At 56.2% G+C, this 27,988-nt stretch overlaps 1 protein-coding gene across 5 annotated transcripts; it reads left to right on the top strand.

Annotated features, from left to right (window-relative positions):
- The first annotated feature begins 411 nt into the window (after nucleotides 1-411).
- On the top strand, nucleotides 412-25,989 carry VAX2 (ventral anterior homeobox 2). Of its 5 annotated transcripts, none has more exons than XM_074540686.1 (4): nucleotides 412-894; nucleotides 1,316-1,600; nucleotides 7,419-7,545; nucleotides 22,603-25,989. In XM_074540686.1, the coding sequence occupies exons 2-4, from the start codon at nucleotides 1,318-1,320 to the stop codon at nucleotides 23,129-23,131; spliced, it is 939 nt and encodes a 312-aa protein (XP_074396787.1). In that variant the 5' UTR covers nucleotides 412-894; nucleotides 1,316-1,317; the 3' UTR covers nucleotides 23,132-25,989. The 5 variants fall into 5 exon arrangements, 3 of the variants coding, with proteins under 3 accessions (XP_074396787.1, XP_074396786.1, XP_074396785.1); XM_074540685.1 differs by having other exon boundaries at nucleotides 414-894; nucleotides 7,419-7,606; XR_012580353.1 differs by lacking the exon at nucleotides 412-894 and having other exon boundaries at nucleotides 1,288-1,600; nucleotides 7,419-7,606; nucleotides 22,603-24,084; nucleotides 24,501-25,989.
- Nucleotides 25,990-27,988: the final 1,999 nt, after the last annotated feature.

Below are 27,988 nucleotides of genomic sequence, written 5' to 3'. Positions count from 1 at the left end.
GCCGGTGCCGGTGTCGGTGCCGGTGCCCGGGAGCGGCTGTGCCGGATCAGAGAATTTCGGGGCTCCCCCGCTGCCCCATCCCGGGGCAGCAGTGGGGTAACCCCGGTAGCAGCGGGGACTCTCCGGTAGCTGCGGGGAAGCGGGACCGGAGCCCCCCGACTCCCGCCCGGCCCGGGAAGGGGCAGCGCCCGCCGGGGCCGGGGGATTTCTTTATTCGTTGCCACATTGCAGGGCGGGGATCCCCAGGGTGAGCCCCCCCGAGAAAGAACCGAGAACCGGAGCCGCCGCCGCTGCCGCCGCTGTCGGAGCCGGGCAGCGGCCGCCGAGGGGCTCTTTGTTTACCAATCGGTGTCACAGAACGGGAGGGCAGGAAATTGCGTCTGTACCGAGCCGTTAATTTAAAACCGGCTCTTTCCTCGCCCCCCGCTCGCCCCCAGCCGCTCCCCGGTGCGGTGCGGCGGGGGCTCGGCCGCCCGCTCCCCGCTGCCGGCTCCGACAGCGGCGGCGGCCGGGGGATGCGCAGCGGAGCGCGGCGGCGGCGGGGGAGGGCCGGGCCGGAGGAATAAGGACCCGGCTTCTTCGCCGGTCCCACCCCCGGCCGCTTCCTCCGCAGCTCCCTCCCCTCGGCCTCCCTTTCCCCTCCCGCCCCCCCCCCCACCCCACCTCCCTCCCCACCACCCCCCTAAAATCATCGCCCCCGATCTCCCGGTATTGATTTCCCCCGCACGCGAATCCCGAGCGCGGCGCGGCTCGGCGAGCCCTGGCACGGCTGGCGGCTCTCCCGCCGCCCGCTCCCGCCGCTACCGGCACCGACAGCGGCACCCGCACCGCTACCGGCGCTCCATGGAAGGGCAGCGGCGGCGGCCGGAGCGCCTGAAGTTTGCCCGGAGCGAGGTGCGGCGGGAGGTGGAGCTGGGGAGGGGGCGCGGCGGGGGGGGCTCGGCCGCCTGTCAAAGTTTGAAACTCCTTCTCCCCCCCGGCCTCGCACCCTCTCGGGACGCCCCGACGGGTCCCCCCCATCCCCGGTACCACCCCCGGCCGGCGGGGCGGGGAGGGGGGGGTGCGCTTTAAATGCCGGGCCCCCGGTTGGGAGAAGGCGACAGGCGACAGGCGGCGGCCCCCGGCGGTCCCCGGCCATGGGGGTGAGCCGAGCCCCGGGGGGGCCGGGGAGGGGCGGGGAGGGGAAGGGGTCTGCGGAGGGTGGGGGGGGCGGGGGGGCTCCCTCCCATCCCCCCCTCCCAGCCTTGCCTCCTCTCTCCCTCTCCCCGTGTCTCTCTCTGCCTCCTGATGTTTGATCCCGCCGCGGCGCCCGCAGGGATGAGCGATGGAGGGGCCGAGCCCGGCGGGAGCCCCGTGCTGCTGGCCGAGCCCGCGGCCACCGGGCGGGCCCGGGAGAAGCTGCCGACCCGGGCGGAGCTGGAGAGCGCCCTGCGCGCCGGCGGCGGCGGCGGCGGCGGCAGCGGCGGAACCGCCGGCGGCTTCAAGGACATCCCGGGAACGTCGGCGGTCAGCCCCGGCTCCTCCAAGCAGTGCGCCCCGGACACCGAGAGCCCGTCGGGGACCGGCGAGGCGGATTACTGCCGCCGCATCCTGGTGCGAGGTACGGGCACGCTCCCCGCTCCCGTCCCCGCTTCCCCCGCCCCGGGATTCCCGCTCTGGGCACGGGGCATCCCCGGCACCGCTTCCAGCGCATCCCGGGCGCTTCCCGGCTGCGACCTCCGGCCTCCCGGCCCCGCCGCTCCTGCCCCGGCTCCGCTGAGCGCGGCACTGAGCGGGCCCGCTGCCCCAGCGCGGCTCGGCCGGCAGCGGGCTCGGAGCGGGGCCGTGCTCAGCGGGCGGCCGGGAGGGCTCCGGGGGAACGGCCCCGGGGTCACGGAGCCGCCGGAGCCCCGCGGGGGACGCGCGGGTGGCGGGAGAGGGGGGACAGCATCGGCTCGGCGTTGGGAGCGATGTCGCAGGAGAAAAGCGTCACGGAGCGGCGGCGGGCGAGGGGGGGTTTATTTTTTTTTTTCATTCCCCTTTATAATATCACCGGTTCGGCCCCGGCTGCGGGTCGGCGCTCCCCGGAGCCTCCGCGTCCCCCATCCCGCATCCCTCATCCCGCCGCCCGCGCTCAGTCCCCGCCGGCCCTGGACTCGCCGGGACCGCTTCTGCCTTGTGGCGAACCCCCAGAAGTTTGGGGCGCCCTGGCGCGGCTGTCGCAGGCGGGCGGGTCCCGAGCGCTCCGGGATCCCGGGGATGCTCCGCGTCCCCGCCGCTCCCCCGCCGCTGCCGGAGCCCGGAGCGGCTCGGCGGCCGCTCGGCGATCAGGGCCGAGGCCTCCCGGTGCCCAGCGCAGCGCTCGGGCAGGGAGCGGAGCGGCGGCCGTGACCTCCGTGCTCTTTGCCGGGGACCGGAGCCGGGTCCCTGTCCCGTCGTTATCCCGGGCTCGGGCATCACCCAAGCCTCTCTCCCGGTTGTCGCGATAGGCGCCCTTCGCCCACAGCCCGGTTGTCCCTGTCCGAACCGGGGACAGCGGCCGAGCAGCGGGCAGCGCTCGGCCAAGAGTCCCAGGGTCCCGCCCGTGCTGTCCCCGCGTTCCGGGGGTCTCCAAACAGGGCTGCGCCGGTCCCACCGGGTCAGGCTGGGGCCAGGCCTCTCCTCCGCCGGTTCCAGCCCCACCGAGGCCGCCCCGACGGTGCCGGCACCGGGAGAGGGGCGAGGGTCGGTGCCCAAGGCCGGGGCAGGGTCTCCGCTCCCGCCGAGCCCGGGGACCCTCACCGGGAGCGCCCGGTTTCACCATCTTGCTGCAGCCGCCACGGTGCGGACAAAATGGTGGCGGGGAGAAAACGCCGCAAATCACCGGGGCTTGAGCAGGAAAAAAGCGGGGGGAACGTGGCGGGGCCACCCGGGCTGCGGGGACACGGAGCCGCCGGTCCCCACCCGGTCCCGCAGCCGGGCAGGGCCGGGGCCGAGCAGCGGCTGGGCCCGGGCAGAGCCTCCCGGTCGGTTTCGTGCGAAGCGGGACGTTAAAATGTTCATTTTTATGTTTAAAATAATTCTTATTTAATGTTTTGAGTTCTGCTTTCGCTGCTTGCCCAGGGAAAGGGGCCTTGTCAGCCCCGGCCTCGGTGAGGAGCGGCGGCCGTGGAGCTGCCGCCAGCCCCGGTGCAGCCCCGGCGCAGCCCCGGTGCTCGCCCGCGGTGCTTTCGGTGGAGTCGGGGGATCCTGGTGACCCCCTCACACTGACAGGGTCCTCTCGGGGTCTCCGTCCGCTCCTTTGTCCCGCGGTACCGGGGATGGTCCGTGCAGGACGGAGCCTTCCGGTCACCTCCCAGTCACCTCCTGGCCGTCCCTGTCTCGTCGTCAGTGGCTCCCGGGGATAAACGGGACAAGGAGGGACCTGGGCAGCCCCGGGGCCGGTCCCAATGTCCCCCGTGGCCACTGCGGCCCCACAGGGCTGGGGACACATCCCGGGATGCTCCCCGCGGTCACCTCCCTGTGCTGGGCCTGGTGGCCGCAGAGCACGTGGAGGGACCCTGGTGGCGTTTGGTGCCACCATGGCCACCCCATGGCACTGAGGGACATCCTGGAGGCTGGCAGGGACCTTTGGGGACCCCAAAGATCCTGGTAGCTGTGTTGGTGCAGGAACCCAGGTGGGCATGGGCTGTCCCTGTGCCAGCATGGGGTGTCCCTGTGGCAGGGTGAAGTGTCCCCATGGATTTGGGTGCTCTCTGCTCTTTTGAGGTATTTAAACCCCAGCTGTGTCCTGGCTCCAGAGCCACCAGGTCCCCAAGAGCAGGATGTGTCACCAGTGAGGCCCAAGGCTCTGGAACCCCTCAGGCAGGACCTGGGGAATTTTTGGGGCTCCAGAAAGGGAAAAGACTTTCAGGAGGAGGTTCCAAAGAGATGGCCTGAGAGCCTCAAAACCTCCACTAGGGAAGGTCACTAGGGTGGGACGAGTGTTTTGGTGTCCCCTGTGCTGAGCTGGCACCGAGGCCGTGCCCTTTTCCCTGCCGTCCCTGCGGAGCTGCTCCAGCTGCCAGGGAATAACAATAAATAATGCCCGAGCTGGAGTCGACCCGCAGCTGCGGCCCCGGATCCAGCGTCCCCGGCATTCCCGGCTGTTGTTGTGCTGTGGCCGTGGCGTGGGCACGGACGTGGGCACGGATGTGGGCACGGGAGTGCGGACGTGGCCTGGGCATCGTCACCACCACGGCACTTCCCACACAAAATGGTTCCCGGCACTGATCCCGCCGGAAAAGCCGCTGATCCGCCTACAGCCCCTTTCCTTCCCGGCAGCTCCACGCCAGCCTGTGGGGTTTGGGTGTGGGGCCGGTGCCACCACCCCCTGTGCCACCTTGGGTGTCCCCAAGCCCTCGGGACTCCTTCAGTGCCGCGTTCCGGGATGGCGTCTCGGCCCTGTCCTGCAGCTCCACGGTGGGAGCGCGGCTCTGGGGTTGGGGTCCCTTTCCCAAATCGGTGTTTGGTCCCCATTCCCATCCAGGTGCTGGATCCACCACCCTCATCCCAGCTCTTCTGTCCTCATCCCTGCTCTGCTGATCCTATGGCAGCGCCGCCATTCCAGTCCCAGTGCCACCATTCCCATCCCAGCGCCACCATTACAGTCCCAGCGCCGCCATTCCAATCCCGGTGCCGCCATTCCAGTCTCAGCACAAACATTGTGATCCCAGCACCACCATTCCCACCCCAGTGCCCCCATTCTGATCCCAGTGCCGCCATTCCAATCCCACCGCCACCATTCCCATCCCAGCACCACCATTCCAATCCCGGTGCCACCATTCTCATTCCAGTGCCACCACTCCCATCCCAGCACTGCCATTCCAATCCCAGCACCACCATTCCCATCCCAGTGCCCCCATTCTGATCCCAGTGCCCCCATTCTGATCCCAGTGCCGCCATTCCCATCCCAGCGCCACAATTCCCATCCCAATGCCACCATTCCCATCCCAATGCCACTGTTCTGATCCCAGTGCCAACATTACCACCCCAATGCCACCGTTCCCATCCCAGTGCCACAATTCCCATCCCAGTGCCACAATTCCCGTCCCAGTACCACCATTCCCATCCCAATGCCACCGTTCCCATCCCAGTACCACCGTTCCCATCCCAATGCCACCATTCCCATCCCGGTACCACCATTCCCATCCCAGTGCCACCGTTCCCATCCCAGTACCACCGTTCCCATCCCAGTGCCACCATTCCCATCCCAGTGCCACAATTCCTATCCCAGCACCACCATTCCCATCCCAGTGCCACCATTCCCATCCTGGTACCACCATTCCCATCCCAATGCCACCATTCCCATCCCAGTGCCACCGTTCCCATCTCCACCCCTCCCATCCCATCTCCATCACCCCATTCCCAGGTTTTCCTCTCTGTTTTCCTCCTTCCTACCCCAGGAATTTTGTAACCCCTTCATGCCCAACTCAGCCAGATGGAGAGAGAGCCATTGACCTCCAACCAGGATCCCTCTGGAATTGGGATCCAGCATCCCAAAATCAGGGCTTGGACTGGATTTTAACCCTCTGGAAAAGCCCCTGGGAGCCCTGCAGGGAGGGCTCACCCAAACCCAGTCGGGATTTGGGACCTAGGAAGATCCCAGTGGGCGATTCCCGAGGCTCGTTTTGTTTTCTGGGAGCTGGGACAGAATTCCTGTGGATTTTTTTGGTGGAGTTTGTCCTTTCCTGGTGGGAAGGAAGCCATGGAGGCTCCTCTGGAATGGCCACGAGCCACTTCCCACACCCAAACTCTCAAAGTTTTCTTTCCCTGGATATTCCCAACCTCATAAAATCCACAGCCAGCAAAAGCTTGGCGCCCACGGCGCCCCCCAAACTTGTCCTTTAATAGGAAACCGCCCCAAAACGGGAGCTGAGCTTTCCAAGGAAATATTCCTCCAGCGAGAATAATTCTGGAGAGATGGGAATTGTAATAGAGAGGAAATTTTTCCAGTAATCCCGAGGAAGGAAAGAAATCAAAAATTATATTAAAATTGCATTAAAAAAAATATCTTTAATTCAAATTCTTCCTTGGCATAAACCTCCTGTTTGCTCCTGGCTTTCAAAATTATTATTCCCGGGATTAAACACTCCATTTTCCCCAAAAAATTTATGGCTTCTATTTATGTTTTTAAAAAACCCCTAATTCATGGAGATTTGTCGCCTTTCCCTGGATATTTATAAACTCTCTGCATTTGGGGCTGGAAGGAAGAACTGAGCCACAATTTAGCTCCAGATTGTGGGAATTCCATGGATAATTCACATCCAGTCACTCTTTAATTCCATTTATTTTCCATTCCCCCCCAAATTTTTGGATTTTTGGACTGATTCCTTCAGTTTTGTTTTTTTTCCCCTGGACCGATTCCTTCCATTTTGTTTTTTTTTTCCCTGATGGTTCTCGCCATCAAAAATTATATAAAAATTACAGAAAAAATAATCTTTAATTTAAATTCTTCCTGGGCATAAATCTCCTGTTTGCTCCTGGCTTTCCAAACTATTACTCACAGGATGAAATGCTCCATTTTCCCAACGCTTGTTAACTGCGTTTTTTAATTTTTGGACTCATTCCTTCACTTTTTTTTTCCTTGATGGTTCTTCCCATCAAAAATTATATTAAAATTACATTTTAAAAATCTTTAATTCGAATTCTTCCTTGACAGAAGTCTCCTGTTTGCCCCTGGCTTTCCAAAATATTATTCCCAGGATGAAACGCTCCATTTTCCCAACACTCATTAACTGCATTTTTGGATTTTTAGACCAATTCCTTCAGTTTTGTTTTTGTCCCTGATGTTCTCCCCATCAAAAATTTTATAAAAAATTACAGAAAAAGAAGTCTTTAGTTTGAATTCTTTGGCGTAAATCTCCTATTTGCTCCATGCTTTCCAAAGTATTACTCCCAGGATTAAACATTCCATTTTCCTAACGCTTGTTAACCACATTTTTGAATTTTTGAACTGACTCCTTCACTTTTTTTTTCCCTGACAGATCTTCCCATCAAAAATTATTATTAAAATTGCAGAAAAAAAAATCTTTAATTTGAATTCTTCCTTGGCTTCAATCTCCTGTTTGCTCCACGCTTTCCATAGTATTATTCCCAGAATGAAACGCTCCATTTTCCCAACCCTCGGTAACCACATTTTTTGGGTTTTGGACTGATTCCTTCACTTATTTTTTCTCTGACAGATCTCCCCACCAAAAATTGTATAAAAATTAAATTTAAAAAATAATCAAATTATCTTTAATTTGAGTTCTTCCTTGGCATCAATCTCCCGTTTGTTCCACGCTTTCCAAACTATCATTCCCAGAACGAAACGCTCCATTTTCTCAACGCTTGTTAACCACATTTTTTTTAATTTTTGGACCAATTCCTTCACGGTTTTGGGGTTATTTTTCTGACAATTTCCCCTGTTTTCCTCTCAGATGCCAAAGGGACGATCCGTGAGATCGTGCTGCCCAAGGGGCTGGACTTGGACCGGCCCAAGCGGACGCGGACGTCCTTCACGGCGGAGCAGCTCTACCGCCTGGAGCTGGAATTCCAGCGCTGCCAGTACGTGGTGGGCCGGGAAAGGACGGAGTTAGCGCGGCAGCTCAACCTCTCCGAGACGCAGGTGAGACCCGCGGGGGCTCCTCGGGGTTGGGGACATCGTGGTGGCCGTGGCCGTGTCCCCGAGCTGTCGGATGTGCAGAGCGAGGCGGCGACAGAATGCGCGCGGTGTTCCCGGTGATGGCTTTCCTCCATTGCGTCCTTGGAATGGTTGGGATACGATTGGGGACAACCCTGAGTGGTCTGTGGGGACACCCCCAGCTGTGGTGTCCACTCAAATGTCCGGCAAAGGGTCAAGGAGAGGTTGGACCCAAAGGTGGATGAGCTTTGAGGTTGTTCCCACCCAACCCATTCCATGATCCCAGGAAAAGCGGGAAGAGGAAGGAGCAGGGGGTGACAGTGGTGACCCAAGGTGGGACATGGTGGGGATTGGTGTCTGTGGGGGCTGCTCCCACTTTTCCTGAACCCCAATCCAGGAATTAGCCCTGGATCTCTTCTCCATCGCTTTCCCTGGATGATGGGAAGGGATTTTCCAGGTTTTCCTGTGCTGGAGAGAGCCGGGAGAATGGGTGGGGTGAGCTCTGAGGTTGGTGCCTCTGATGGGGTCGTGATGGTTTTGGCTTAGAAATTTATTATTAAATTGTAATCATAATTAATTAAATAATATTAATAACGGTATTTATGTAATAATAATAGTATTAGAATAATTATAAATATTCTGCCTCGTCCACCCCGTTCCTGCCGAGTCTGGCAATGGCATAGCTTCCCTTGATTTGTACAGGAAATAATTCCAATTTTTCCAGCCCTTTTTTATGGACCAAACCCATCCCAGCCGTGGGCAGCCAGGCCATGGCTCCGGGTGATGGGATTTGGGGGGATCCTGCTGCTGGGTTCGGGGGAAATCGGCATTCCAGGATTTTTTTTGTGTGGTGGAATAGGGGGATTTCAGTGAGGACGAGGATTTGGGGTGGGATTTGGCTGTGCTGTGGTCAGGAGAGAAGTGGCCTTGGCTTCCCTGTTCCCAAGGTCCCAGTGTCACCTCCGTGGAGCCAGGAGGGTCACAGGTGACCGTGTCACACGCAGGAACAGCCTTGTCCCCCTGGTGAGGGCTCCCTTTTCCCCGTGTCCTTCTTCCTGAGGTCCCTTTTCCTGGGAACTCTCTTCCTGAGGTTCCTCTTCCCAGGAATTCTCTTGCTGAGGTCCCAGAGTCGCCTCCATGGAGCTGGGAGGGTCACGGGTGGCCTTGGCTGTGTCACTCTGTGGGAACAGCTTTGTCCCCCTGGGGAGGGGTCCCTTTTCCCAGTGTCCTTCTTCCTGGTGTCCCTCCTCCTGGAATCCCTCTTCTTTGGGTCCCTCTTCCCAGGATTTCTTTTCCCAAGGTCCCAGTGTCACCTCCGCGGAGCTGGGAGGGTCATGGATGGGCTTGGCTGTGTCACACTGCGGGAACAGCTTTGTCCCCCTGGTGAGGGTTCCACTTTTCTGGGATTCCTCTTCTTGGGGTTCCTCTTCCCAGGAATTCTCTTCCCGAGGTCCCAGTGTCACCTCCGTTGTCCACGAGGGTCACAGATAGCTTTGGCCGTGTCACTCTGTGGGAGCAGCTTTGTCCCCCTGGTGAGGGCTCCCCTTTCCCAGTGTCCTTCTTCCCAGTGTCCCTTTTCCTGGAATCCCTCTCCTTTGAGTTCCTTTTCCCTGGGATTTCTCTTCCCGAGGTCCCGGTGTCACCCCCGTGGTGCTGGCGCTGTCACAGGCCGTGTCACACTGCAGGGACAGCTTTGTCCCCTGGCAGAGTCCCTTCCTCAAGGTCCCTCTTGCCGCTGTCCCCGTGTCCCCTCCACAGATCCATAGGGAACTGTGCAAAGCGGGAGCGGAGGATTCCAGGGAGCTGGAGCTGCACAGCAATTCCCTTTTCCCAGGATTCCCCCTCCTGGGGCCCCGGTGTCACCTCCACAGAGCTGGGAGTGACAGGTGACAAGGGACAAGCTGTGTGTCCCTGCCGTGGGATCCCTCTTCCCAAATCCCTCTTCTCAGGGTCCCCCTTCCACATCCCCTTTCCCAAATCTCCCTTCCTAAATCCCCATTCCCACATCCCTCTTCCCAAATCCCCCCCCCTTCCCAAATCCCACTTTCCAAATTGCCTTTCCCAAATCCCCCTTCCCACATTCCCCTTCCCAGGATCCCACTTCCCACATCCCTCATCCCAAATCCCGTTTCTCAGGATCCCACTTCCCAGAATCCTCCTTCCAAAATTCCCAAATCCCAAATCTCTCTTCCCAAATCCCACTTTCCACGATCCTTCTTCCCAAATCCCATATCCCAAATCCCATATCCCAAATCCCACTTCCCAAATTTCTCTTCCCAAATCCCAATTCCCTCTTCCCAAACCCCTTTTCCCAAATCCCCTTCACACATGCCCCTTCCCATATCCCTCTTCCCACATCCCCCTTTCCAAATCCCTCTTCCCAGGATCCCACTTCCCAAATTCCTCTTCTCCAATCCCTCTTCCCAAATGCCTTTTCCCAAATCCCACCTCCCAAATCCCCCTTCCCAAATCCCCCCTTCCCAAATCCCCCTTCCCAGATCCCTTTTCCTAAATCTCTTTTCACAAATCCCGCTTTCCAAATCCCCCTTCCCAAATCTCCCTTCCCACATCCCCCTTCCCAAATCCCCCTTCCCTGAATCCTTCTTCCCAAATGCCCCTTCCTAAATCCCTCTTCACAAATTCCCCTTCCCGCATCCCCCTTTCCAAATTGCTCTTCCCAGGATCTCACTTCCCAAATCTCCCTTCCCAAATCCCAAATCTTCCTTCCCAAATTCCTCTTCCCAATCCCATTTCCCAAACCCCCCTTCCCAAATCCCCCTTCCCAGGATCCTTCTTCCCAAATCCCCCCTCCCAAATTCCTCTTCCCAAACCCCAAATCTTCCTTCCCAAATTCCTCTTCCCAATCCCATTTCCCAAACCCCCCTTCCCAAATCCCCCTTCCCAGGATCCTTCTTCCCAAATCCCCCCTTTCCAAATCCCTTTTCCCACATCCCCCTTCCCCAATTCCGCCTTTCCCAAATCCCCCTTCCCAGGCTCTCTCCGTGGCCAGGGTTTGTCCCCCGGGCACGGAGGATGTGCCCAGCAGGGTGCCAGGGCTCAGAGGTCACAGCCTTTCCTCAGGGATGAAATTCCCATCTTTTCTCTGGAGCCCGGCTGCTGCCTCCATCCCTGGGTGAGAAAATTCCCACCCCGTGGGCCGGGCGCTGTCGCTTCTGCTCCGCTCTCCCCCTTCCCTCCTTCTTCCCTGTCTCCTTAAATTCCTTTCCCTGCTTTTCACACCATTTTTCCTTCCCCGCAGCCAATTCCCAGTTTCCAGAACCTTCCTGGCTCCCTGATTTTTTCCCAGCCACTCACAATTCCCGAATTCCTCCTCTTCTTCCTCTCTCCAGGGGTGGTTTCACACTCAGGCATTCCCCATTTTCCTCATTCCGGGTTTTTCACGGCCAGGATGTTTTCCTCGGGAATTCCAAGAGCTTTAAACTGACTTTTCCAAGCCGACTTTGGGTCTGGAAGGTGCTGATCCCACCTGGATGTGACCTGGAGAGGGAAAAGTCACCTCCAGCCCCTCCTGTCCCCAGCCAGCTCCTCCCAACCGGGATAAATTCAACTTCTGCAGTAATCCCAGGATTTTGGCTGATTCTGGTGGTTCATTCCCAGAACAGCTCCCAGAATTTATGGAATTTTAGTGGTGAATCCCAATCAACAGCATCTCCTGGCTCTTTATTTTTTTGGGGGGGATGGGGGACAGATCCTTTCCAGCCCTTCCTTGAGCTGGATTTTAATTTCAAGACAAATTCTTGGAATTAAATCTTTAATTCCGAGGAAGCTGCTCCTGACTTTTTCCTGTGGATGTGATGGGAACCCTGAAGGAAAGGAAAGGAAAGGAAAGGAAAGGAAAGGAAAGGAAAGGAAAGGAAAGGAAAGGAAAGGAAAGGAAAGGAAAGGAAAGGAAAGGAAAGGAAAGGAAAGGAAAGGAAAGGAAAGGAAAGGAAAGGAAAGGAAAGGAAAGGAAAGGAAAGGAAAGGAAAGGAAAGGAAAGGAAAGGAAAGGAAAGGAAAGGAAAGGAAAGGAAAGGAAAGGAAAGGAAAGGAAAGGAAAGGAAAGGAAAGGAAAGGAAAGGAAAGGAAAGGAAAGGAAAGGAAAGGAAAGGAAAGGAAAGGAAAGGAAAGGAAAGGAAAAAGGAAAAAGGAAAAAGGAAAAAGGAAAAAGGAAAAAGGAAAGGAAAAAGGAAAAAGGAAAGGAAAAAGGAAAGGAAAAGGAAAAAGGAAAGGAAAAGGGGGAAAGGAAAGGGGAAAGGAAAGGGGAAAGGAAAAAGGAAAAAGGAAAAAGGAAAGGGAAAAGGGGCCACCAGGGTTGGGATTTTTTTCGTGCCTGTGGATGTTTGGGAAGGGAGGGGGAAGGATGATTCATCCCGGCGAGGAGGGAATGTGACGAGATGGGAAGAGACACGGTGTGATCGCAGCTGGAATGCTGCAGCATTCCCGGGAGCGGGGCTGGAATCTTGCAGAAATCCTGCTGAAAACAGGGGGGAAAGGGGATTTAGGGTCTGGTTTCACTCTCCTGGCAGCTGTTTGGGAGAGTTGGAGGCAGGATTTGTCGGGGTGAGTGGCATTTGGGATTTTTTGGCTCCGAGTCATGCTCCAGGAATGAGGGATCAGGCTGGGAGAGAGGGAATCGCTGGGAGAAGAGGAGGGATCAGGCAGGGAGAGGGGGATCCCCCAAAAAAGATGGGAATCAGCCAGGAGTGAGGATGGGATCACCCAGAAATTATGGGATCTCCCAGAAATGATGGGAATACCTCAAAGAAAATGGTAATCAGCCAGGAATGAGGATGGGATCACCCAGAAATTAAGGGAATCGCCTGGAAATGAGGGTGAGATCACCCAGGGGAGAGGAGGAATCTGCCAGGAGAGCAGGGTGGAATTTCGGAGCCAAAGTTACTTCCACCATCCAGGGAATTCCTCTTCCCTCCTGGGATCTGCTCCACCTCCCAGTGCTTTTCCTAATTAATCCACGGATATAAATAATGTTCAATGAGGTTAATTAACCTGGGAAATGTTTCCATTGGGGAATATTTCCATGGAGATGCCGAGGAGAGCTCTGAGGTCCTTGGGACTAGCTGGGAAGTGGCAGGAGTATCCCAAACCTATCCCAAATCCCCAGGGCAGCTCATATCCATGGATTTGGCTTTTTCTGGGAAAACCCGCCAGAATCCTGAAGGGAAAAGTGCCCCTTCCTGGTGTCATTATGGGATGGAAAATCCCAGGTGGAGGAGGCAAAAAGGGGTCAGTAGAGGGGGTGGAATTCCCATAAATTTTTGATGAGATGGGATGGGATGGGATTGGGATGGGATTGATGGAACAGAATTGGGATGGGAAGAATTGGGATGGAATTGGGATGAGATGGATGGACGGATGGATGGATGGAAGGAACAGAATTGGGATGAGATGGAATTGGGATGAAATGGGTTGGGATCAAATGAGATGGGGAGGAAATGCAATGGGATGGGATGGGATGGGATGGGATGGGATGGGATGGGATGGGATGGGATGGGATGGGATGGGATGGGATGCAGGGATTTGCTCTCAGGGTCAGGAGTTCAGTGCCAGGCTCAGATTCAAGCGACCCCGGTGTTTTCCAGCCCTTTTTAGGGCCAGGACAGGGAGGTGACACTCAGGATGAGGGACAGTCCCAAATTGTACCAGGGAAGGTTTAGGTTGGAGTTTTGGGAAAATTCCTACATGGAAAGGGTTTTCCAACCGGCAGGGGTGGATCCCCATTCCTGGGGGGATTTTCCATCCCTGTGGATGTGGCACTTGGGGACATGGTGGTGGCCTTGGCAGTGCTGGAAGGAGTGGCTGGATTCAGGAGTTTCCAACCTAAATGATCCCATAATTCCATGATTTCTGCCTGCCTGGCTGCTGGAAAATCCATGGGATTCTCCAAGTGTCCCCATGGGCTCCATCCAGACTTTCTTGGGGACAATTCTTGGGCTCCCCTACAACTCCATCACAACCCGTGGCTCCCCACCCCCCTGGAGCATCCCGGGATTCCCAGCATGGAACAAAACATCTGGGAAAGCCGAGGAAGGCCGGGAAGGTCTATTTATAGCCCGGCAATTAGGAGGAGGCCGTTAAAAATTAATCACCTCGGCTCATTAACGGCTCCCCGCAGGGACAGAACGAGGGGACGAGGGCTGGGGCTGCCACAGGTTTTCCTCTCCTGGGAAAAAATAAAAAGCAGGAAAGATGAGGTTGGGAAGAGCTGGGAGGCCCAAAACCCCGTAATTCTAATTTCCCTCTGGACTGGGACACGGTGGAAGTGATGGGATCCATGCCAGGTGATTTTGGAACTTCCAAAGGGCAGGGTTGTGATCTTGGCGAGGAATTCCTGGCTGGGAGGGTGGGCAGGGGCTGGGCTGGAATTCCCAGATTTGCTGTGGCTGCCCCTGCATCCCTGGCAGTGCCCAAGGCCAGGTTGGATCCACCTGGGACAGTGGGAGGTGTCCCTGCCCTTGGAAGAAAAGTTTTAAGATCCTTCCCAAACCAGTTGGGAATTTTGGGATTCAGTGATTCTTTCCTGAGGGGCCTCCATCCCTCTTTCCATCCCTCTTTCCATCCCTCTCTCTATCCCTTCTGCTGGAGTTTTTTCGGGATGGGATGAACTCTCCCACCCTTTTTCCCTGGAGCACTTCCCTGACTGACTTCTGGGAGGGATCTGGGCTATTCCAGAGGATCTGGGAACAGCATCCTGCAGCTGCCAAATCCTTGGGAATTGGCGGCAATGGGGAACGTCAGCCTGAACCGTGCCACATTTAACGGGATCAGGTCACACCGGGATGCTGAAAGCACCTGGAAAGGAGGGAGATCCTAAATCCTGATACCCACTGGAGATTCCCGGGATTTGGGCACCTCCAGCAGGTGCTGGATCCCATTCCCACATCCCAGCCTGCGTCAGAGCACATTCCTGGAGCAAACCCAGCTCACATGGCCGCGCTAATCCCGGCCCCTCCTGGCAGCAGGGGACGATAAACCCGGGCCTGAGTGGGGACACCGCGGTGGCAGGGCCAGGCTGGCACAGCCCCCGGAGATTCCCGAATTCCGGCATCGGGATCCCAAAAACCCGGCTGGAGGGATGAATTCTGGATTTTTGGAGAGTGTTTCTAAAAAGGGGAGCGGGAAATTGGGGTGTGCTCTGGGATAGAATTGGATATTTGCGATCCCAAAATGTCCAGGTGCTTCCAGGATTCTCCAGGCAAGGAGTGAAATCATTGATGGGGGGGAAAAGTAGCGAATAATTCACTGAGATTTGTGTCACTGAGGATTTACAATCCCTTCCCCCCAAAAAAATAAAATCCTGGGATTTCAGAATTTCTGTTGGAAATATTTGATTCCTGATAAAGCCGAACTGAGTGTTCCCAGAGCAATCCCACTATTCTCCAAGTGGATGTAATTTAAATGTTTCCCTGCAAAAAAATGATGGGGTTTGGGTTTGGTGATGGTTTTTGTGAGTTTTGGAGCTCATCCCAGTGCTTGGGCTGGAATTCCCTCCCATGGATCCCATCCAGACCTTCAGGATTTCATGGAGGGTGGTGTCCCCACCCATCCCAGCACTTCCCAAAACCCCAAAAATGGGGGAATTCCCCTCCAGCTTCGTGGGCATCTCCAAATTTTCGATTTCCAAATGGCACCAGAGCACCTGCAAGTGATATCCCTGGCAGCAATAACCAGAATTCCCGATATCCAAATACTCCCAAGCCGGGAATATCCAGAATTTTGGAGCAGGAGAGGGACACAGGCCTGGCTGCTGGCTGGAATTTTGGATCAGCGGTGGGAGAGGGGCTGTGCTGGGAATGGGCTCCAGGATGAGGGTCAGGGACAATTCCCACCGCGCTGGTGGCTGGAAGCGCATTCCCAAGAGAGGGGCGGAGGGTTTGGAATGGTTGGCGCAGCGGGATGAGCTGGAATGGCGGACGAGGGATGAATCCATCCAGTCGGAACAGGGAGAGGCAGGAGGGTCACGGAGCCGCCGTTACGAAACCCGCGGGTTCTGGCAGCGATCCTGACGGATTGCACAATGCCAGGATCCGGGATCCGAGCCCCAGTGGGGATGGAGAGAGGAGAATGAGGAGGAAAAAGAGGAAAATGGGGAAAGGGAGGAGGAGGAAGGTGGCGCAGGATGATGGCGGAGCGCAGGCTCCCAACGAGCGTCAGCTGCCGGCGGTCAGGAGCTAATCCCGGCCAATTCCCGCTCGGCAGCCAGGAATAGCGCGGGATGGAGGAGCCGGGGGCCACACGTGTGCCAGGAGCGCGTGACGGAGCCGGGGTCAGCGCCGGGGCAGGGCCGCCCAAAACAAACACCACTAAAAACCCCAAACACGGCCCCGGCCCCGGCCGCGCAGCAGGGTTGGGATTGTCCTGTTGGGCAGATAAACGCTGGGAGAACGCGCTGCGGTGTTTTTTGGGAATGTGGGAGTGTGGAATGTTGGTATTCCCGGGATCTGCCTGGGCGGGGTTGGGATCCCAGTCAGGAGTGATTCCCACTATGGCTCAGCCCCAGTGCAGCAGGAAGCAGCGGATGAAGATGGAAAACGGGAGCTGTAATGAGAGGAGGAAAAGTCCGGTTCCATCCATGTGGTGCTTTGGGATGCTGAATGGATGGACGGATGGGATGGGATGGGATGGGATGGATGGATGGATGGATGGATGGATGGATGGATGGATGGACGGACGGATAAGAGATGGGGTCATTGCCGGGGCAGGGCCACCCAAAACAAACACCACTGAAACCCCAAACACGGCCCCGGCCCCGGAGCCGCCCAGCAGGGTTGGGATTGTGCTGTTGGGTGGATAAACACCGGGAGAACGCACTGCGGTGTTTTTTGGGAATGTGGGAGTGTGGAATGTTGGTATTCCCGGGATCTGCCTGGGCGGGGTTGGGATCCCAGTCAGGAGTGATTCCCACTATGGCTCAGCCCCAGTGCAGCGGGAAGCAGCGGATGAAGATGGAAAACGGGAGCTGTAATGAGAGGAGGAAAAGTCCGGTTCCATCCATGTGGTGCTTTGGGATGCTGAATGGATGGACGGATGGGATGGATGGATGGATGGATGGATGGATGGATGGATGGATAGATGGATGGATGGATGGACGGACAGATAAGAGATGGAGTCATTGCCGGGGCAGGGCCGCCCAAAACAAACACCACTAAAAACCCCAAACACGGCCCCGGCCCCGGAGCCGCCCAGCAGGGTCGGGATTGTCCTGTTGGGCGGATAAACGCTGGGAGAACGCGCTGCGGTGTTTTTTGGGAATGTGGGATTGTGCAATGTTGGTATTCCTGGGATCTGCCTGGGCGGCGTTGAGATCCCATCAGGAGCGATTCCCATCATTGGGAGTCGGCCCCAGTGCAGCGGGAAGCAGCAGATGAGGGTGGAAAACAGGAGCCGTAATGAGAGGAGGAAAATTCCAGTTCCATCTGTGCAGTGCTTTGGGATGCTGGGATGGATGGATGGATGATGGATGGATGGATGGATGGATGGATGATGGATGGATGGATGCATGGATGATGGATGGATGGATGCATGGATGGATGGATGGGCGGGCAGTTACTGGACTGAAAACATGCACAAATCCCCGGATCGCTGAGATCCGTGGAATGATGAGATCCCACCCTTTCCCTTCCCAGATAAAGGGTTTCCGTTAGAATTCCCTTCTTGGGAATAATTCCTTTTGTGGCTCGGAAGTGTTTGGGGAAGGGCAGGGATGGGAACAGCAGCCCACGTCTCTGGAGAAGGAATCCCGGGATTCCTTCCAAGGTCACAGCACGGGATTCCAGGGATCCAACACCTCACAATCTCCATCCCAGGGATTCCAGGGATCCAAGCCCTCATGAGCTCCAGCCTGGGGATTCCAGGGATCCAACCCCTGTGGAATCCATACTGAGGATTCCAGGGATCCAACACCTCATGGGCTCCACCCCGGTGCCGATGTGGAAAAATGGGATGGAGCCGACGTCACGGGTTCCGGATGATTCCGTAGGCCCTGGATAATGCCATGTTCCCATTTTTATTCCCGTCTACACGCGCTGCTCCCCACACCCTGCTGGGGATCCGGGAATTGGGATTCCAGGATCAGAACTCGCTGGAGCACTGGGCTGTGGCATTCCGAATGCGGTGACATTTGGCCTGACGTTCCAGGTGCCAGGAGCAGGGGAGGGAACACAACCCTGCCTTCCTGGAGTCAGAGGGATGAATCCTTACGGAAAGGATCTGCGGGAGGAGGAAAAATCCAGGGGGATCTTGGGGACTCATTCGGTCACGGAACATAGAGAGGGAAATGAAAATAAAATAAAATAAAATAAAATAAAATAAAATAAAATAAAATAAAATAAAATAAAATAAAATAAAATAAAATAAAATAAAATAAAATAAAATAAAATAAAATAAAATAAAAAATATAAAATATATTGCAAAATAAAATAGGAAATAAAATAAAAATAGTAAATATTTTTAAATAAAAAATAAAATTAGAGCATAACATTATAAAACTAAAATATAAAATATAAAATATAAAATATAAAATATAAAATATAAAATATAAAATATAAAATATAAAATATAAAATATAAAATATAAAATATAAAATATAAATATAAAATATAAAATATAATGAAAGCAAATTGGCTCAGGGAGAAGAAATAGATGGAAAAATAAAATGGAAGAGAATAAAGCAAAATAAAATACAGTAGGAGAAAACAAAATAAGTGTAAGAGAATTCTAAAAATTTGATAGAAGACAAGGGAGTGAAATAATTAAGATAAATTAAATTAAATTATATTTTTTAAAATCAATTTTAAAAATTGAAATTAAATTGCTAAAGAATAAAATAATAAATCATAAAATAATAAAATAATATAAAATAAAGAAGGAAAAACATCAATATCACAATATATAAACATGTAATCTAAAATCAAATGTAATACATAATATAAAATATAAAATACATTATAATTACATTAAATACATTATATACTATATATGTATATATGTATTATGTATTATATGTTAGTAAGCTATATTTTATAGGTGTATATTAATATTATTTACTCCTATAATTATAAATTAATATAAAATATCTCAACGAGTTAACATGCAGCAGAAAATAAAAACAACAAAAATATAAAGATGTAATTCAATATAATATAGTGAACATAATGACATCAGTAAATATAATAGAAAACAATAATTTATTTCTATATAAAATAAAATAAAATGTATGTAAATTATGTGTGTACATATTTATTTTCCCATTATTATTCTCTTTCCCAAATATAAATATAAAAATTTTTATTGCTTTATTATTCAATATAAATAATGAAATATTAATATTTTATGTTTTATACTATTTCATAGCTCCCCACAGACACTTTCCCAGCCTTTTGGGGTCTCTGTGCCACGCTTCCTTTTTCCCATATTCCCATATTCCCATTTCCTTGGTGGGTTGGGGAGCTGGGAATGTTCCCCTGGGGAAGGGAAAATTCCAGGGAATCCTCAGAGTCCCTGCAGGGGCTCCAGGAGAGCTGGAGAGGGACTGGGGACAAGGCCTGCAGGGACAGGAGCCAGGGAATGGCTCCCACTGGGAAAGGGGAGATTGGGCTGGGATCTTGGCAAGGAATTCCTGGCTGGGCTGGAATTCCCAGATTTGCTGTGGCTGCCCCTGGATCCCGGGCAGTGTCCAAGGCCAGGCTGGATCTACCTGGAGCAGTTGGATTTTGGAGCAGCTCCTGGTTTGGGGTTCAGGAATGGGGTTGAAGTTCCAAACCTGATCCATGGGCTCGTCCTGCCCGTCCTCAAGGGTTAAATCCCACTGAGGGATTTTCCTGAATTCCTGCTCCTCCTGAATTGCTGGATAGGGAATATTTGGAGAGGACAGTTCTGAAAATGTCCGTCCTGTTCAGGTTCACGCTGGATCTTCATTAGGGTGGCACTAATTAGATGGGTTTGGGGCTCCCTGGGTCCTCTTTGGCCCCACCACTGCGGGTTTGGGATCTGCAATTCCCAGGATTCGGCTGCTCCAGGGGATGGGACAATTCTGTGTCCTGTCATCATGTCTGGGGACATGGCACTGTCCCCAAAACCATCCCAGTGGTCAGCACGGAGTGACCAGTGTTGTCACTGGGATGGGGACACCAGTGGTCAGCACAGAGTGACCAGTGGGGTCACTGGGATGCGGACACAGCACTGGGGTCAGTGGGATGGGGACACAGCCCTGGGGACAGGCGTTGTTCCCCAAACCATCCCAGTGGTCAGCACAGAGTGACCAGTGTGGTCAGTGGGATGGGGACACCAGTCCTGGGGACAGGCGTTGTTCCCAAACCATCCCAGTGGTCAGCACAGAGTGACAGTGTGGTCAGTGACACAGTGACACCGCTCTGGTGTTGGTGGCATGGGGACACCCACCATGGAGACCCAGCTCTGTTCCCAAAACCATCCCAGTGGTCAGCATGGAGTGACCAGTGGGGTCACTGGGATGGGGACACCAGTCCTGGGGTCAGTGGGTGGGGACACAGTTCTGGGGACCCAGCTCTGTTCCCAAACCAGTGCCTGTGCTGTGACCCCAATGGGGTCAGTGGCATGGGGACACCAGCCCTGGGGTCAGCAGGACAGGGGCACCAGCTCTGGAGTCAGTGGCATGGGTTACACCATCCCTGGGGACCCGGCTGTGCCCGGTGGCAGTGAGTGCCTCGATGTCCCCGTGCGGGTGTCGCGGATGTCCCCGAGGGGAGTGGCGGGCCGGCAGTGCCCGGCGGCGGCGGGAGGCGATGTCCCCGCGGTGTCCCCACAATGTCGATGTCCCCACGGTGTCCCCACGGTGTCCCCGGTGTCCCCCGGTTCCCGCCCTGGGGCTCCTTTGTGCGGTGTCACCGCGGGCCCGGCGTGTCCCCAAGGAGCCGCCGGTGACACCGGGACGATCCCGGCACCGCCGGCCCCGCGACTCGGGGTCCCTCCCGCCCTTCCCCGCCGCGCTCTAACCCGAGTGTCTTCCCACCCGTGTCCTTCCCTCACCCCGTGTCCGTCTGTCCGTCCCTCCCGCCTCTCTCTGTCTCTCTCTCTGCCTCTCCTGCCCCTCTGCTCTGCCAGGGAGGGAGGGAGGGATGGAGGGAGGGAGGGGGATTTAGGGGGTCTGCGGGGGGCAGGGGCGGGTTTGGGGTGCGGGGATCCCGCGGGGCTCAGCCTGGGTTCCCTCCTGATCCCGGCCAGGGCTGCGGGTGTCCCCGGCTGGGTCTGTCCCCAGCAGTCCAGGGCCACCAGAAGCCACCCTGTCCCCTCAGGTGTCACCCTGCACCCCGGCCAGGGAAGGGTTTGCAGTCGGGGATGGGAATTTGGGGTTGAGGAGAACCCAGCCTGTCCCTGTCAGCATTCCCGGGAAAAGCAGCGCAGGGAGAGCCGAGCACGGCACGGAGAGGGTCAGACCCCAGCTCTGGGCTCCTTCCCCAGGCTCCCGTCCCCAAGGTCCCGTCCCTGAGATCCCATCCCTGGGCTCCTGTCCCGAGTGCCATCCCTGGGGTCCCATCCCTGGGGTCCCATGCCTGAGATCCTGTCCCTGGCTCCTGTCCCAAATCCCATCCCTGGGCTCCTGTCCCGAGTGCCATCCCTGGGGTCCCATTCCTGGGGTGCCATCCATGGGTTCCCAGCCCTGGGCTCCTGTCCCCAGCTCCATTCCAGGGCTCCCATTCCAGGAACAGGAGCCTGGGCTCGTTGGGGTCCCATCCCTGGGGTCCCATGCCTGAGATCCTGTCCCTGGCTCCTGTCCCAAGTCCCATCCCTGGGATCCCATTCCTGGAGTCCCATTCATAGGGATGAATCCCCAGGCTCCCAACCCTAGGATTCCATCCATGGGATCCCATTCCTGGGGTCCTGTCCCTGAAATCCCAACCCTGGGCTCCTGTTCCAAGTCCCATCTGTGGGATCCCATTCCTGGAGTCCCATTCATAGGGATGAATCCCCAGGCTCCCAACCCTAGGATCCCATCCATGGGATCCCATTCCTGGGGTCCTGTCCCTGGAATCCCAACCCTGGACTCCTGTTCTGAGTCCAAACCCTGGGATCCCATTCCTGGGGTCCCAGTCCTGGAGTCCCATCCATGGGGACCCATCCCCAGGCTCCCAACCCTGGGATCCCATTCCTGAGATCCCAACCCTGGGATTCCATCCCTGAGGTGCCATTCTTGGGATCTCATTCTTGGGATCCCATTCCAGGTGTCCCGTTCCAGAGGTCACATCCATGGGGAGCCATCCCAAGGCTCCCAACCCTGGGATCCCATTCCTGAGGTTCTATCCTTGGGGTTCCATCCCTGTGATCCCAACCCTGGGGTCGTGTCCCAAGTCCCATTCCTGGTGTCCCATTCCTAGAGTCCCATCCATGGGGACCCATCCCCAGTCTCCCAAACCTGGGGTCCCATTCCTGGGCTCCCATTTCTGGGGTCCCATCCTGGGATCCCATCTCTGGGGTCCCATCCATGGGGACCCATCCCCAGACTCCCATCCCTGGGATCCCATTCCTGAGGTTCCATCCTTGGGTTTCCAGCCCTGCAATCCCATCCCTGGGTTCCTGTCCCAAGCCCCATTCCTGGGGTGCCATTCCCGGGCTCCAGTCCCGATTCCCACCCCGGTGCTCTCATTCCCGGGGTTCCATCCCCGCGATCCCAACTCTGAGTTCCCGTCCCAAGTCCCATTCCCGGGGTGCCATTCCCGGGCTCCAGTCCCGATTCCCATCCCGGTGCTCTCATTCCCGGGGTGCTCTCCCCCGTCAGGCTCGGGCCCCGCAGGAATTCTCCCTTTCCCCGATCCCGGGCGGGCGGATCTCGCTTGGCCGTTTATTCTAATCCGTCTCTCTCTCTCTCTCTCTCGTACCTCTCGCTCTCTCCTGGCTCTCGCCTCTCTCTCCCCGGCCCCGCCCGCGCTCTCTTTCCGTCCGTGCCCTCCCGTCCCCCCCTTTCCCCACCCCAAACCCCCTCCCCAGGTCAAGGTGTGGTTCCAGAACCGCCGCACGAAGCAGAAGAAGGACCAGAGCAGGGACTCTGAGAAACGCTCCTCCAGCACCTCCGAGTCCTTCGCCACCTGCAACATCCTGCGGCTGCTGGAGCAGGGCCGCCTCCTGTCCGTGCCGGCCCCCCCGAGCCTCCTGTCCCCCCCTTCCAACCCTGTCGCTGTCGCCAGCCCCGCGGCCAGCCTGGCGCCGCCTGTCCCCGCGTCCCCGCCGGGGCTGGGCACCAGCAGCCCCCCGGCCCCGCCGCCTTTCGGCCTGCACGTCCCGTCCCTCGCCGCTTCCTCCTCCTCCTCCTCCTCATCCTCTTCCTCATCCTCGTTGTCGTCGTCGCCGCGGCTGCCGGGGAGGCCGCTGTGTTTCGGGGGGCCGCTGCTGGGCGCCCTGCACGATCTGCCCGCTTCGTACCCGCCCGGAACCTCCGCGTTCGAGCCTTACACGCGGCTGGAGAGGAAGGACAGTTCTATACCCAGCAAGAAGCCGAGCCCTTAAAAGGAAAAACTAAAACAAAAAACCCCCAAAAAATCCCAAAAAAACCTAAAAAAAACAGTGTCAAAAAGTGTCACCTCCCCCCCGCCACACCAAGCCCAGATTGTCCCCTCCCCAAGTGGGAATTCCCGCTGGGAATGGGCGCCCCCGGGAATGGCAGCTCCCTCCTGGCGGGTGGAGGCGCGGATGTCGCCAGGATATGGCTGGTGACACTCCGAGGTGTCGCTGTCACCAAAGCCCCGCTCCAGGTATGGGCGAGAGGGGACAGGAGCGGCGGGAGGTGGCGCTGGGACACCCTGGGGTGTCTTTTCCCGGGGGGACAAAAGGGACAGCGCGAGGTGACACCGGGCTCTGTCCCCGCGGTGTCCTCGGAGAAGCGCCGTGCCTCAGTTTCCCCGCGGTGACCGCAGGGTCCCGGCGCTGCTCCCGGGGAGGGGATCTGTCCTCCGGTGTCCTGAGTGATGTCCCAAATTGTCGCCGTGCTGGGACACCCGCGGAGCCCCAACACCGCCCTGTCCCTTTTTGGGGCTGTCCCTACAGGGGGGCTGTGGGTCACTGTCCCGTCCCGCTGGGTGACAGCTGGGGACAGCTGTGACAGTGCCACCTGCCGCTCTGGGGCACCCCCAGACCCATCCTGGGGTGGCACCGCAGTGACCCCGCGCTGACACTGTCACCCGCCACACCCCCCTTGTCACCTGTCACAGCCAGGGTCCCTTCCCAGGTCCCTGCGGGGCCACTCGGGCTGAGGGTGGGGTTGGGGACCAGGGGGACTTGGCGTGAGGTGGCCCTTGGGGACAGGGACGGCTGCTGGGGGAGTGAGTATCACCTTGGTGAGACACCCTGGGGTGGCATCACGTTGTGCAGGTGTCCTGGGGTGTCACCACCGTGCCAGGACACCCTGGGGTGGCATCACTTTGTCATCCTGTGATGGCATTGCCTTGCCAGGACACCCTGGGGTGGCATCACCAGGTACCCCACGGTGTCACCTCCATACCAGGACACCCTGGGGTGGCATCACCCGGTAGCCCACGGTGTCACCACTGTACCACGACACCCTGGGATGGCATCACCAGGTACCCCGTGGTGTCACCTCCATACCAGGACACCCTGGGGTGGCATCACCCGGTTCCCCGTAGTGTCACCTCCATACCGGGACACCCTGGGGTGGCATCACCAGGTACCCCGTGGTGTCACCACGATACCAGGACACCCTGGGGTGGCATCACCAGGTTCCCCACGGTGTCACCTCCATACCGGGACACCCTGGGGTGGCATCACCAGGTACCCCGTGGTGTCACCACTGTACCACGACACCCTGGGGTGGCATCACCAGGTACCCCACGGTGTCACCTCCATACCGGGACACCCTGGGGTGGCATCACCAGGTTCCCCCACGGTGTCACCACTGTACCACGACACCCTGGGGTGGCATCACCAGGTACCCCGTGGTGTCACCTCCATACCAGGACACCCTGGGATGGCATCACCAGGTTCCCCACGGTGTCACCTCCATACCGGGACACCCTGGGGTGGCATCACCAGGTACCCCGTGGTGTCACCACGATACCAGGACACCCTGGGGTAGCATCACCAGGTTCCCCACGGTGTCACCACCGTGCCAGGACACCCTGGGATGGCATCACCAGGTTCTCCACGGTGTCACCTCCATACCAGGACACCCTGGGGTGGCATCACCCGGTTCCCCACGGTGTCACCTCCATACCGGGACACCCTGGGGTGGCATCACCAGGTTCCCCACGGTGTCACCACCGTGCCAGGACACCCCGCGGTGTCACCACCCCTCAGTGCCACCGCCCGACCCCGCAGGGACGCGGCTGTGACAGGACCAGGGGGACACCCCGAGCCCCCTCCCCACACCCAGGCCCTGCCCTGGGGGCTCCCCCCACACCCCCAAACCCGCTGCTGTTGATTAATTCATCAATCAATTAATTAATAATGATCATTAACACTGAGCATCGTCGTCCCCCCCCACCCCCGGGCTGCTGCTCCCCCGGGGCCCCGAATTCCCAGGATTTTGCAGGGAAATATTTAAAATAAAAGATTTTATGAGAAACTTTGGGTCCTTTTTTAATTTTTTCCCCGTTTTCAGGGAATTGTTATTTATTACTCCACTGACTTTGGAGCGTTTTAAGGGGACGGCTCGGGCTGGGAAACTGAGGCAGGGACAGGTGACAAGTGACAATCCCGCCTGTCCGCCTGTCCTTTAATTCTGGCACAATTAGCCTGGAATTGCTCTAAAGATATTTGGGATTTTTCCTCCCCTCATCCCCTAATTCTTTAATTTCTCTCCATCCCGCCTCTTCCCGATCCAGGTGGAGCCAGGACAGGGAAGCGGCCGCGTCCCCAGACCTGGAATTCTGTCCCCAACCCCACCCGGGCCTCGCTTGGATTTTGCTTTTCCCTTTTCCCAGTCCCATTCCAGCGCGGATTTAGGGATTTCCAGAAAATTCCCGGGCTCACCGGGAGGAATCGGGTGGAAAAGGGAACCCCAGACTCCTCAACCTCCGCGGCCGGAGGGGATTTGGGGACATTTCGGGCAAAACAAAGCCCGGGTTGGATTTGGGATCATCCTTGGGGTTTTCCTGCCTGCTGTGGTTCCGCGGGAATCCCGGCGCTGCTCCTTTTGCCCGTTTGACCCCAAAAATCCCAAATCCCATCCATAGCTCCTTTCTCCAAAGCGAAGCTGTCACGGGGGTCGGGGACAGCTTGGGGACACCCCCAGTTTGTCCCAGTCCGTTCCAGGGGCTCCTCCAGTCTGGGATGACTGGAAAACCAACAATCGGATGTCAAATTTTAAGGAAAAATTGGGTTTTTATATGGTTTCTAATGTTAATAAAAGTCACGTCCTGCCTCTTTCTGCCTCCTCCTCATCCTTCCCTGTTCTGGGTCATTGTCCCCGTGGGTGACATCGCAGGGTGACATTCCTAAGGCCACCGTTGCCCACTCTGCTGTGTCCTCAGAGCCCCCGAGGAGCCGTGCACCCCTTGTTCCCTATCCTTATTCCTTATCCCAATCCTTATCTCTATTTTTCCTATTTTTCCTTATCCTTTATCCCTACCCCAATCTCCATCCCCTATTGCTATCCCTTAACCCTATTTTTATTCCTTATCCCTATTTTTATTCCTTATCCCTTAGCCCTTAGCCCTTATCCCTATCCCAACCCCTTATCCCAACCCCTCATCCCTATCCCTATCCCTTATCTACATCTCTATCCCTTATTCCTGTCCCTTTCCCTATCCCATTCGCTAATCCCTATCCCTTATCCCTAACCCTGTCCCATTCCCTTATCCCTATCCCTATCCCTATCCCTATCCCTATCCCTATCCCTATCCCTATCCCTTATGTACATCTCTATCCCTTATTCCTGTCCCTTTCCCTATCCCATTCGCTAATCCCTATCCCTTATCCCTAACCCTGTCCCATTCCCTTATCCCTATCCCTATCCCTATCCCTATCCCTATCCCTATCCCTATCCCTATCCCTATCCTTATCCTTATCCCTATCCCTCTTCCCATTTCTATCCCTTATCCCCATCGCTCTCCCTCTCCTTTTCCCTCTCCCTGGCCTTTATCCTTTATCCCATTCCCTGCCTCATATCCCTTATCCCTGCTGATAATCGGGAATATCCCAATTCCTCTCCCTATCCCTATCCCTGTCCCTTTCCCTATCCCATTCCCTTATCCCTATCCCCTATCCCTAGTCCCATCACTATCCCATTCCCCCCAACCCTATCCTGATCCCTATCCGTTATCCTTTATCCCTAACCCCTTCCCTATCCCATTCCCTATCCCCATCCCTATCCCTTATCTACATCCTTATCTCATCCCTGTCCCTTTCCCTATCCCTATCCCTAATCCCTATCCCTATCCCTATCCCTATCCCTATCCCTATCCCTTATCCCTAATCCCATCCCTATCCTGTTCCCTAACCCTATCCTGATCCCTATCCCTTATCTACACCCCTATCCCTTATTCCTGTCCCTTTCCCTATCCCATTCCCATCCCTTATCCCTATCCCTTGTCTACATCCCTATCCCTATCTCTATCCCTACCCCAATCGCTTATCCCTATTGTTATTCCTTATCCCTATCCCTATTCCCATCTGTATCCCTTATCCCCCTCCCTCTCCTCCCTCTCCCTATCCCTATCTCTTTCCCTATTTCATACCCATTATTCCTGTCCTTTATCCGTCTCCCTTTGCATCCTCTTATCCCTATTCACCTCCTATCCCTGTCCCTGTCCCTGTCCCTGTCCCTATCCCTATCCCTGTCCCTGTCCCTATCCCTGTCCCTGTCCCTATCCCTATCCCTATCCCTGTCCCTATCCCTATCCCTATCCCTATCCCTATCCCTATCCCTATCCCTATCCCTATCCCTGTTCCTATCCGTGTCCCTATCTTTATCCCTATCCCTATCCTTATCCCTTATCTCTATTCCCTACCCCATCCCTTATCCCTATCCTCATTTCTTATCCCTGCCCCTTATCCCTATTCATCCCCTTGTTCTTTATCCCTCTCTCTATCCCTATTCCCATCCCTATCCTCTATCCCTATTCCGATCCCTATCCCTACCCTTATCTCTATCCCTTATCTCATTCCCGTTCCCGTTCCCATCCCTATCCCATTCCCATTCCCAGTCCCAGTCCCATTCCCATCCCCATTCCCATCCCCATCCCCATCCCCATCCCCATCCCGTTCCCATTCCCCCATTCCCATTCCCAGTCCCTTTCCCATTCCCATCCCCATCCCAATCCCGTTCCCATTCCCCCATTCCCGTTCCCATTCCTTTTCCCATTCCCATTCCCTGCCCCCATCCCGGCTCCCGCGATCCCGCCCCCGGCCGCTCCCTCCCGCT

Source organism: Zonotrichia albicollis, chromosome 5 (genome assembly GCF_047830755.1).
Source record: "Zonotrichia albicollis isolate bZonAlb1 chromosome 5, bZonAlb1.hap1, whole genome shotgun sequence".
Lineage (NCBI taxonomy): Eukaryota > Metazoa > Chordata > Aves > Passeriformes > Passerellidae > Zonotrichia > Zonotrichia albicollis.
Note: the sequence above shows the minus strand (reverse complement) of the source record. Positions and strands in the feature narration are given on the sequence as shown.

Excerpts from the sequence above, each read along its gene's own strand:
- VAX2 (XM_074540684.1), top strand. The coding sequence starts at position 1,288 with ATGTTTGATCCCGCCGCGGCGCCCGCAGGGATGAGCGATGGAGGGGCC. Across the intron at positions 1,601-7,418 it reads CCGCCGCATCCTGGTGCGAG|ATGCCAAAGGGACGATCCGT; the intron begins GTACGGGCACGC and ends TTTTCCTCTCAG. Across the intron at positions 7,607-22,602 it reads TCAACCTCTCCGAGACGCAG|GTCAAGGTGTGGTTCCAGAA; the intron begins GTGAGACCCGCG and ends CCCCCTCCCCAG.